The 12209-nt window shown below is 37.7% G+C and overlaps 1 protein-coding gene across 1 annotated transcript in view; it reads left to right on the plus strand.

The window, feature by feature from the left end:
• Positions 1-559: 559 nt before the first annotated feature.
• The window catches only part of DCAF6 (DDB1 and CUL4 associated factor 6), a gene marked incomplete at both ends in the record, with an annotated part of 46779 nt that continues 35129 nt past the window's right edge, over positions 560-12209 (plus strand). The window contains 5 exons of the mRNA XM_010153713.1: positions 560-774; positions 3356-3449; positions 6088-6207; positions 6436-6681; positions 11905-12057. Coding sequence (XP_010152015.1) covers positions 560-774; positions 3356-3449; positions 6088-6207; positions 6436-6681; positions 11905-12057 — 828 coding nt within the window. The remainder of the gene's footprint in view (positions 775-3355; positions 3450-6087; positions 6208-6435; positions 6682-11904; positions 12058-12209) is intronic.

Raw genomic sequence — 12209 nt, forward strand, 5'->3', positions numbered from 1 at the left:
AAAAACCACAAAAAAACCCCAACCCCCCTCCCCCCCCCAAAACCCACAACAACCCCAAACAAACAAACAAAAAACCACACAACAACAAAAAAACCCACAAACACATTTTGGGTAGAAGAGAGAAGATGTATGTCCTAAATTTTCAAAGTTTCATATAATGAATTCCTTTCTAATTTGTGTGTAGATACAGATTTGCATTATTATTGTATAAATGTTCTTAGGTTCTAAAACATCCTTTTGTACTGCATATGACAGCATCCACACACTGTCATATGATGGGTATGTGATATAGGAATATGTTTCTGTGTTTTCTTTTTTTTTAATAATGTACGTAGTGTTTGTAAACAAAATTATAAAATACTAATAAGATCTGATATGTCGCTGTTTGGATTCAATTTAATGTAGAAGCTACAGGATAATTAATTTTTCTCTGATCATCTTTTGTTGGATGTTAAATAAGGAGTATATTGAATATTTTGAGAATCTGCAATAGTAAATCTGTAATTTCTCTCTCTTCTACCTCCTCCTCCCCCTTTTTTTTTTTTTTTTTTTTATATAGGGAATTATGCTGGTAGGGGCACTGTTGGAATGGTGGCACGTTTTGTTCCTCCTCATCTCAATAACAAATCCTGCAGAGTAACATCTCTATGTTACAGTGAAGATGGTCAAGAGATCCTTGTTAGCTACTCTTCAGATTACATATACTTGTTTGATCCCAAGGATGACACAGCACGAGAACTTAAAGTTCCTTCTGCTGAGGAGAGGCGTGAAGAGGCAAGTGATTAAGCTGACCTGCTTTCATGCTTTATATTCTGTTTTCTTGTGGCACACTTACATCAGCTGTGTTTTCCTTTAAATTATTTTAAATTAATGTTGCTGTTCATAGACTGAAATGTGACAAGTAGATTGTGTTACAAAATTAGCATCTTTACAATATATTTATTTATTTATATGTTTACAATATTTTGGCACTCTGGTTTTCTTTCTTGTCTGGTTTCCCTCTCCTGAAGATGTGAAGGCATCTACGTGAACCAAGGGTTACAAGGCCAGCAAGGGGTGGCAGGTCACAGGTGTAAATGAGGTGTATTCTCTGCTCTTTTCCATGTTGCCAAAAGCATATTCCTTGAAATAAGTATAAATACTCTGTGTTGGAAGTTATCATTTATTGGCAGAGATGGGGTACAAAATGTTTAGAACGAGGAGGTGAGCCACTGCTACTGACCATTATTAAAATTTTGGCAGTGTAACCAAAACATAAGCAGTTATCAGCTCAGCTACAATGATGCTGACCCTTCCAGTCTAAATTATCTGATCAATATAAACCAAATCTCTTCAACTACAGTGAAGTCATATGCACCTTTCCCCCTACCCCTGAACTCCTCCTGCCATCCACTACTTATTTCTGGCATTATGCTGACCCTTTCACAAGCTCCTCTGTATCCCGAGTTCGTTACTTCTAGTCTGAGACAACGGCCTCAAGGGAGTTTACACTGAGTTGTCAGCACCCTGCTGTCTTCACCTGGAGGATGAGTGTGATGATAATGATGGTGATTTCTTCATCCTCTTTCCTGGGAGAAGCGTAATGTTGATGTTTTCTTCTTAGAATCTGCTTGGAAGCCATTTTTATATCTTTTCAACATCTTTTATATGATGCGTTTTCTTTATTAGTCAACCAATATGACATGGTTTTGCTTTCAAATGCTTGTTCTTTGTCCTCATTTTTACCCCTAAAACCCAAGTTGTTGTTTGGGTCCAACCTTTACAGTACAGTTAGCAGCTGCGAGTGCTGGGAAGGTGTCTCTGGTATCCTCCCATGTCCACATCTGCAGGATATCCATCCACCCACCCACTGTCAGCCCATGCCTGTGCTACTTCACACTATACATCAGTGTCCTGTGGTCATAGGTAGTTCTTTCTGGCACAGTTTAGCTAGCCGGCACTCCCGTCTCTATCAAAACTGTTAACAAGAGGTTGTACACCACCCATCTGTGCAGATCTAAGCAGAACTAAAGCAAATTAGGTCATAATCACCTCCACGCTGGACAATTGCTGTTGCAGCTAAGTGAGCTAAAGGTCCAGGCAAAGCCTGGCAAGTATGAGGCTTGTGGCGTCAGCTTCATACTAAGCCTGTGACCTGTAATGGGCAATGGCCATTCTGTATTTACTGGACCACAGGCTGCTATTACTAGTACAAATATTAATCAGAAGCAGCTGTAGATTTGTAGGACTGAGGAAGAATGCTCAGCTGAGTTAGTTACCTCACTGAAGCAGGAGGAAGCAAAGAGAAACCCAGAAAAATTGTGATTCACAAATGGTTCTACACTTGCCCGTTTCTTCTATGTAATGTTAACCTGATGTAATTTAGTGGAGAATTTGCTGCCCAGTTATTATAGAGATAGAAGACTGTGACCACCTCTTAATAACAGCTCCTGTGCTTTCTTTTCTTTGCTTTTGTAGGCACAGAATTTGTCCCTGTAATCTCTTCTTGCTGGACGATTTTCCTTAAATGCTATTTTTTTTTTTTCATCCTGGCTTGAAGTTGTGTAGAATAGAAGGCATGTGAAGCTTTCTTCCTGAAACTGCTGGCTCCAGAAAGTTAACACTTTAATGTGCTTTCACCACAGGGGTTTTGCATTTGATTTAAAATTGTCAGCACAACTATTCACCTTTTTTTTTTTTTTTTTTAAGCCGGAAATATCCAGCATATATGCCTCATTTCAAACTCAGAACTACCTTTCTGAATGTTCAAAGCACTAGCAGTTTCTCGTCAAGTTGCTGAAAGTAACACTACCTTTATAGTACTTTTTTTTTTTCCAACAAGAAGTATAAAACAAGTGTTGTAAAAACTTTAAAAAAACACAGGTTAAAAAATAAATTCTATTTTCCCAAATTTTTTTCTTTTTTGTTAATGTCTGATTGATTTTTCGTTTTGCTTAATTGCAAATCCACATTGCATTAAACTGAAGCTGCTGTAGAGTTTTTGACATGAAGAGGTGAATATTTTTGCAGAATTCGGACTGAATTCTGGAAAACTTTAATTATTATTGTTTGGTATGGAAAGCCTCAATTAACGTAGTGAAGTTATTGCATAAAATAAAAGCTGCATTAGTTCTGAGAGTCATTAATTTAGACTCTTGAACTTCTGTGTAGCTAAAAATCTTGCATTCTATTTATACGCTGTTGTGCTTACTCATAGTTGATCTGAACATATGGCTGACATCCCATTTTTTGTGACAGATACAAATTTATGTAACTTAAGAAAATGGAAATGCTGCATTTATATTTAGACTTAAAATTCTATACTGTCCAACATAAATAGCTTTGTAAAGTGTTTTTTAAATACATTTTTTTCTAGTTACGGCAGCCTCCTGTTAAACGCTTGCGGCTAAGAGGGGATTGGTCAGATACCGGACCCAGAGCAAGGCCTGAGAGTGAACGAGAAAGAGATGGTAAAGTGTTTGCAGTTGGAGGGGACTGGTTGTCTTTGCTTGTGTGTTTTGTTTTGGTTGTGTTTTGCTGTGGGTTTTGGTTTTTTTTTTTTTTGTTTGGTTTGGGGTTTATTATCCAAATTGTTTTCAGTATTCCTGAAATAAACAAATGCTTCAGATTAAACTCCATATTTTATGAATCAGCCAGGTTTCAAGACGGTTTTCTTAGAATTTAACACAGAACTGCTATTCTACAGTGATTTTTAAAAATGCCTAAATTGAAAATATTCTTACCAGAAAAATGGTGTTGCTTGAGTTAGGCTGATGTAAACCAAGGGAAGCTAGCTTACTTCATTGTCATTGGTCATGTGGTAACACAAGTACCTATTTCCCTTTTTGTAGTCAAGCCTCATGTGCGATCGGAGTTACAAATGAAATGCTCTCTAATGGTTGCATTAGGGGACTGGAATTCGATGCAATAGGATTCTAATGTACTGTTCACTTTTATAAAACACAGGTAGTGACTGATTTTTTTATGCTTATATTTTCATGTTTATAATATATTACTCAATTACTTGAGGTTTCAGTAGATAGAGGATTTTCAAAGCTACGCTTTAATGTGAGAAAATGGGATACCAAAGCAGAGAAGAGGATGCTTTGTCACTCATCTCACTCTTCATCTAATGACATGTTTCTGTTTAAATCTGACAGGTTGTGGGGATACAAGTATTTGTTCTAGTTCCTATTCTGCCGCCCGTTTCCCTTTCCAGATTTTCTGTGTTGGCTTTTCTCATCTTTCTGATTCCCCAAAGTAGAGTAGAAATGTCTACCTGTATCAGTCTAATGGTACATGGAGAGTAGGATTCTGTATCTGACACAGAAAATAGGAGATGCTGTTCAGGGAGGAAACATCAGCCTGTTCTCTTACCTTAGTCTGTCGTCTTTGTTGCTCCCCCAGTATTTGGAATTACTGGATTAGAAAGGTTAGATGGTACTTCTCATCTCTTCCTTTGAAATCTGCGTATGGTTCTGTTGCCTGTGAGTTTCTGTATTCCTTTCCTGAACACGTTGATAGTATTTCCTATGACAAAAAACAATCCAGAAGTTCAGTGCCCACTGTGCAAAGGAATACTTACTTTCCTTTCTTTTCAACCGCTCCCTTAGTTTCATCATGTGCCGCCTTATTTTAGTATCACAGGATACGGTCGGTACCAGTTCTACGTTCTGCTTACTTGGTGCTTTCATTCCATGGACCTTGTTGGTCTACGCCCTCATACTAGGGATGCTTTTGCTAGCATTTTTACTGCAGGTTTTTCCCATCAAAATTAGTTTTGGCTTTGCCTTTGCACGAAGTTACTTTTTATCTCAATTCCTTTTCATCTAGACACCTTCACCATCCTTCTAGCTGTCATTTCCCCCTAAAATCATGGTGACCTGTGGCTGTGTTCCCTTTCCTTTGCCATTCCCAACAATGTCTTTTAAAATCAAGCAAATAATCTCAGGTCTAGTGATGATATGTACTCAAGCTGAATGTTAGCAGTTAGATTATATGCAGTCCTGAAAGTTAACCCGTTGCTCCAGATATTTGATTCGTCTTTCAGCTTTTATAACATCTGTGCAGGTAGCAGCGCTGATCTTTTGAGAGGCACATTGTCACTCTACATGTTCTTCCCAAGTACTCTCCAGGATCTTTCCATGTTAGCGTTTCTATGCAGGATATTAAAATATTTTTCACATATGTATTTTGATAAGTAATTGTACTTCACAGGGATTTTATTTCTTAAGGGCTTCAATTGCAAAACCTTTCTAAAAGTTGCTTAAACACCACCTACTTCCAAAGTGGCTAAGGGTCCAGCCAGTATATTTAATACAACAGACCTCCCCCCAGCCCCCTTCTCCCCCCCCCAAACCCACCAATCAAAATAACCCCCCAAAACACCTCACATTTCAGAGAATACAAAAAACACTTAAAGGTTCAAACATTGTTTCAGCCCTTTACAAATGGAATTTTTCTTCTCTTCTCTCTTGAAACAAATTGTTGTTTCATAGCTAATAAATGTTGAAAAATAACACAAATACTTTCTTTCAACACAACAAGAAGAAAGTATGTTGAAGATTTTGCTCTTTGAGAGTCTGTGCAATCTTGACACGTGATCCAAAATGTGAAAATAAAGCACCCTGACAAGAACTCTGCTGTTGTGTTACATTGTGTTTATGAGGAAAATCTGTTATGAAGGCAGCTTTTGGAGATGTTAAAAATATCGTGTGCTGATGTTGTGCTAGTCTTTTTGCTTTTTCATTGTTTAATGATAAAATTGATTATTTTATAATTAGCTGGAAAAATGTAACAATCTAGGCTTTCTTAACTTATTTAACCAGCCTTTAAAATTGAGTGACACAAATTTCACTGTGTCATGTGTACATAAGCTCCAGTTAACTGTAAAACAGAAAAGGAGGAAGGACTGTTGGTTTTTGTGTGGTGCCGCGTTCAGCTGGCAGTTGCTGAGGCTCTGTTGTGCTGAAGAAAGGAGATGGTTCGGGGGATTGCTAGTTACATCGCTTACAGTGCCACTGGGTTTTTTTTGTGGCGAAAGTGGGAAGGGGGAATGAATGTTTCTGTAAAACTGCAGGTAAAACTTTAGCATTACTTGTTTTGCAGGGGAGCAGAGTCCTAATGTCTCTCTAATGCAGAGGATGTCAGACATGCTGTCAAGATGGTTTGAAGAAGCTAGCGAAGTTGCACAGAGCAATCGAGGCCGAGGAAGATCACGGTCCAGAGGTGATTTCCTTTTTTCAAGAATAATAATTACAACAGAAAGTGTGTTTATGCTGGATGCACAGGCCTTGAATATCAGCCTTTCAGAAGTGTAAACTAAAAAACTTTTAGTGCATTCTGAAGAACTGAACACGCTTGTTTGCCATATGAATGGTAATACAAAGGGATCTTTAGAGATGGAGTAAGTTTACCTTTGGGTTCTTGTTATTCTTACTTTATTTTTCATCAAAGGTGGGACTAATCGGACAGATGCTCCTGCTACTAATAACGTGCCACCTAGTGCAGAATCAGAAACTGCAATGGAGGTAGATGGTTCTGAACAACTTCCATCATCTTCCTCTTCTACAATGTCAGCCCAAGCTCCTTCAACATCATCTTCAACAGAAAGCCCCCCTTCAACTTCATTATTGTCCTCTCCTGATAATGAACAAAGGCCTTCTTTAGGGGCCTCAGGTCAACCTGTGCTCCATCAGTCTGGTGAGAAGAAATCCATCTTGTCATTGTTTATGAAAAATACTTTCAATAAGAAACAATTTTATTTTAGGATATTTGGGGTAATTGATCTCAATCTGTTTCGTTCTTGCACGTCCTTAATGGGGCTAGGTATTTGATAGTTAACAAGTGACTGCAGCTGTGCTTTAAAGAATAAAACCATAGACTGTATGTTTGTCTGTAGAAAGAATCTCAAAGGGGATAACCAGTTTTGTCTTTTGAAGTAGAAATAAAAACTTTATTGCTTGTTTTTTCTAAATTGTTCTCTTCATAGAGTATAAGAACATCATGCCTTCAACTGTGATTTGGCTGTAGCAGCATCAGTGCCATGAATAGCAGAACCTATGCCTGTTGTAATCAGAGGCAGTAGAGAATGACTGCTTCAGGGTGAACCAGCATCCTCAACGTTTCAGAGTCAGCAATATTATTTTTTTGCTTCTCAAAAGTATCTGAATAGACAGGAGTCACCTTGCGTGATATTCCATTATTGGTTAATAAATTAACTACATACTGATTTTTAAGTTTGTATATCTTGAAGAAACACATCTGTTTTTAATACTGACTTACCTTCTTACTGTGGGAAAAAGAAGGAAGTATATTCCACTGTCCGTGTCAGAAACTTGTTTGAGTAGTAAAAGAGCACCTTGTGCTTTGACTTTCCCTTTTGTATCTCTATGCAGGAAGAGATGTCGCAGCCTTTTGAGTTAACTGTTTGCATGAGAGTTTATTTCTACTTTTTTGAAATGAGTTTCTAGGCCTCACGGTTGTGGTGGGAAGGCTGACATGATCCAAAACACCTACAGGTTCAGACTTGATTATTTTAAAATCCCATGGTTTTTGTATAAATTCACCTCTTGTCTTGTACCAATTCTGTTGTAAAAAATCAAGGCATTTTTTAATTGGAAAAGGTGACTGATAGCATCGTCAGGCCCTAACTTTGATGTTCTGGCGTAGAGATGGGGATTCCCCAGGGAAAAGTGTGCCATTCAGTGTACTGTGCCTGCTGCAGCCAAAGTCTTTGGGACAGGTGAGAAATGTTTAGCCGTATGGTGTCTGAAAGATGGGGAAGCTAAAGACGTAAGTTGAAATTCATTAAATGCATCATTCTCAATCTTTCAAACCTTGCAACTAGTCTGATACTTATTTAGAGGAAATAAACAGTGAACAAAAGCATGACAAGACACACAATCCAGATACTATTTCTAGAATAAGTGAATACTAGAAAATTTGTTTAGTGGCAGAGGCTTTTAGTCACCTATGAGGTTTTTTTTATTAGTATTGATGTCAGCTTGCTGCAATCTCAAGTTTTTCACAATACACGCTCAAAAAAATTTGATTGAGGAGTCCACTTTAATTCAGTGTAACCCAGTTTAGTTGCTAGTATCTTTGGTACAGAGGGATAGCCTCCAAAGAACACACCTATGATTACGAAGGGTTCATTCTGATCTATTTTTTAAAGTGCATGGCATATTCTGGACCTTACACTGGCCAGGAGGGTATGTCCATATTAAAAATAATTGCTTTGAGCTATGTCACTGAAACTTTGTGGTTGATAATGGTAACGCACTAGAGAGCATTTCTGGAATTACAATGCATTTTCCATCCTGCATTTTAAAAAATGCATGCTGATTAGAAGTGTTTTCCTCTTTTTCTGTGACTCTGTCTGAATTTCTAAGTAAAAGTTTATTCTGCTAGCATGAAGCTGAAGTTATTCTTTTTTAATCCAGCTCTTCTCTAAGAGCGTTTCCTCTTTCCCAGTGTTTCTTTGGACTTAAGACTCCATATATTCAGTTTTGAAAGGGGGGGTGGTGGTTGTTTTGTTGACTGTGGATACTTTCTAATTGTTAATGTTTGATAGGTTCTTTGACTACACCTAAACAGGGCATCAGATTGTCTGCAGATTCTTAAAAAAGTCACCATTCCCCAATTCCAAACCCACAGAAACAAACAAAACCTTATTGCTGTACACAGATATTAGTATTAGGACCTGGCGTCTTATTTAAATTATCTACAGGACTCCTGCAGGAGTAAACTTAGTAGTACTATACGTTTACACACCTAGCAAGTGTCTTGTCTAGTTTGCTCGGTGTTTAACACACATAAGTTACTGTAAAACAAATCTTTGGGTAACAATAGCAAGTTCAGGGAGAGGGGAAGCGCCTGGGCAGAGGGAACAGGCTGTGGCAGAGCAGTAACAGTGCGTTTCTGAATGGTGTGAATGTGAATTTCCATTCTGCAATGTTTGTATATTTAGATAACACATGACGGTGCTGTGTTCTGAGATTTTATTTACTCACAGTCTCAAGTCTATAAACGTGAAAACACTGCATTCTGCATAGAGAACAATATTCCCTGAGTTTGTTTGGCTGCATTTAGAGGTGAATAAAGGCTGCTGCTTTCGGGGGCCGGGTAGGGGAAGGGGTAAATAAATAGAGCAGGGTTGAGTAAGAAGACCAGACAGAGGTGTGTTGTAAAAGATGGATGACTGGGGAAGCATTTTGGAAAATGGAAGAAGGAAAGTGAGGCTCTTGGCCATTGCTTTGTGTAAAACGGTGGTAGATACATATCTGAATATTGTAGCAAAGTGCTAGCAAATGAAGAGTACATTTTCAGGTAATGATTTATTTAGAACTGGAGCAGGAATTCATCCTACAGAATGGAACAGGCTTATAAACAGCTTTCCATAAATCATTTCTTCCGATTTCTGCACTGAATACAGGTGCTGGTGGTAATGCTGTTTCTGAAATAGCAATACCTTTGGATTGTAATTCAAATATGTGGTTGCTATGGTGTTCCAAAAAATATGCCATGTGGTGAGCATTTGAGCTTCTAGATCTGCGTTGCTTACTTCGTCTCTTAATGTTTTTTAAAAGTGCATGTTCAAAATAGTCAGTACAAAAACGGTTCAGTGATGGAGCTTATTGGGATAAGTCCCTTTTTCAGAATGTATATTCTAGAAGCGTACAGTTGGAACATTTGAGTAAGTGCACATCAGTGCAAAATCTCAGTAGCCTGTTCTTGTCAGTAGGTTTGGATAATTATTTTGTTTTTAATGTGAGACAGAACAACTTCTGGAGATTTCCATGCCTGTCACTAAGGGAAAAAAACCAACAAATTTATTTTCTTGCCCTGCTTGGCCCATTCAGTCAAAACCATTAATTTATTTTTTACATTAGCTTTAGGATGCTGTAGTTTTAAACCACGAATAAACATGAAATACAACAAACTGTAAAGTATAATAATGGTTTTTTTTCCCCCATAAATAATATTCCAGATTCACATTGGTACCATTTGGAGGGGGGTAGGAGGGCAGTTGACTAATTAGGACAAAACTTAATATGTGTTCTGATATAGGGTAACTTTGATTTTAAATTTTGAATGGGAAAGTGGCAATAGCTGGGTTTTTTTTCCTTTCCATTTCTATTTCCTCACTCTGCTTGCTGGCAAAATAAACCTTTGCTTAGAGATTCTGAAATGTGTTAAAAGGTGTTGACATTGAACATACTCAGGATAATAGTCATCTCTACATTTTGAATTGTAGTTCTTCTTACATCTTAAATTGTAACTGTCTCTGCACTGAGTGGAACTGGATCAGCAGCAAGTACTGAAAACTGCAATTTTAGATATCACTGAAATTTCCTTAAAAGCATTTTCTAGACTGTTTGGAGTTCTAATTTCCATAAATGTTCATGGCACATGAAAACTATTAATGGCAAATCTCTTTGATGCCATATTTGTTTTAGGAATTTTATCTCTTTCCTTCTTGTTACACCTCATTGACCGTAAACTGGCAGGATGTGTTTCCCAGAAGTGTTATTAGACTGAGGACATTAGAGCTCCTGACTATTCGATATTAACCTGCCGCTCATTTTTGAATTATTAGATTCTGTCTTTGGCTTTGTTTCTTTTTATGAAAGAAAATTTAAAATTTCCTCACTTCTTGAATGAGAGTTACGGAATATTTGTAAAGCTTTTCCTTGGATGAAAGGTTAGATGCCGAAGTAATGCTCTCTAGTATTTTAAAACTTCTTAGTACTGATTTTTTTTTCTCTTTGCAGATTTCCTCATATCTATGAAATATTCCAGAGTGCCCTTGATAGAAACAGTTTCAGGATAGGTCTAGGCTAGCAGTTCATAGCAGAACTAGCTAGACCATTTGATATGAATATTTGAGTCTGAATTAGCTTCTCTACCCTACTGTTTTATAGATTAGAGTAGTTCAGCAGTGGTTCAGGTCAGTATTGTGCTTCACCTATTGCTAACGAAGACACAATCTGTGGTGCATGCAGAGAAGCATTTGTGTAAGTGGAGGAAATCTGCAAAGAGCACAGAAAGAAAAAAAAATTACTTGGGTCCCTAGTTTGACAGCAGTTTGCAAAAAATATTGTCAGTCAGACAGTGGACTGGTACATGCCAAAATGGTGTAACTGACAAATGAATAAAGGCGGGATGATGAAAACTGTGAAGTCTCCGAAGATGGAACTGAAAGAATAGTCTGTTAAGAGAATGATACTAAAAATAGCTTATGATCCAACAAATTACTTTCTCTGTCGGACAAATTAACAGTGTTTTCAGCCTTTAAATCCTCACCTACTGAGAATGCCTGAGATAAAAAATAAATTCATAATAAAGTGTATTTTTTGGTTAGATGCTGTTCTGCCACCTATTTCCATAGTCCAGGTTTACATTTTTCACGTTTGTTTTGATCAAAATTGTACTAATATTTTTTTCACATCAGGAAGCTGTCACATTCAGTTTGAAAACTGTAGACCACAGTCGTATAATTTTATACTACGAATATTTTAATTTGTTATGTGTGTTAGGAACGTGGAAATGAATACTTGTGGTGTTTGCTCTGTTTTGAATCAGTCAGGATCTATCTGTTCTCGTTAAATAATTCTTTGTTAAATGGTTTAAGTGTTGGAGACGGGGAGGGGGCTGTGTTTTATTGCATGGATCCTGAACTTTTTTTAAGTCCTGTGAGTTACGCACTTAGGAAGAGAAAAACAATTACAGTATTTTATTTTATAATTTCGGGATGTTAGTACATTATTAATGTGTTTTTTTCACTGTAATTATATTTAGTATCTGTTGCTTCTCTCTGGTTAGTCTCCTACCCCTCCTCCCTGTTCTGTATATTGTATACTCAATGCTGCTTTCATTTACATACCTTTTTTTTTTTTGTTTCCCCCTCTCCCTGTTTGTCAGAGTTAATGGGACCCGAGTTAGCTATAATCCGTAGGGGTCTGCAGCGACTGAGGCTTAAGAAGGCAGAACAACAGAGACAGCGAGAGCTAGCTGAGGGTTCAGCGCCACAGTCGTCCTCCTCTAAGGGCTCCTCACAGGACCCTCAGGCATCAGGTTGTCATTTGTCAAGGTTTCTTAAGCAGCTAACGTAGTTATAGTCTGTGCTGCTGTTGTTTGCTGAGATGCTTCTCTTCCAGAACGAGACAGTTAATGCATTTGCTGCTTGTCTTACCTTGCACGTGGTGGTGTTTATCATCACATGGTTA

This window comes from Eurypyga helias, unplaced genomic scaffold (assembly GCF_000690775.1).
Source record: "Eurypyga helias isolate BGI_N326 unplaced genomic scaffold, ASM69077v1 scaffold35746, whole genome shotgun sequence".
Lineage (NCBI taxonomy): Eukaryota > Metazoa > Chordata > Aves > Eurypygiformes > Eurypygidae > Eurypyga > Eurypyga helias.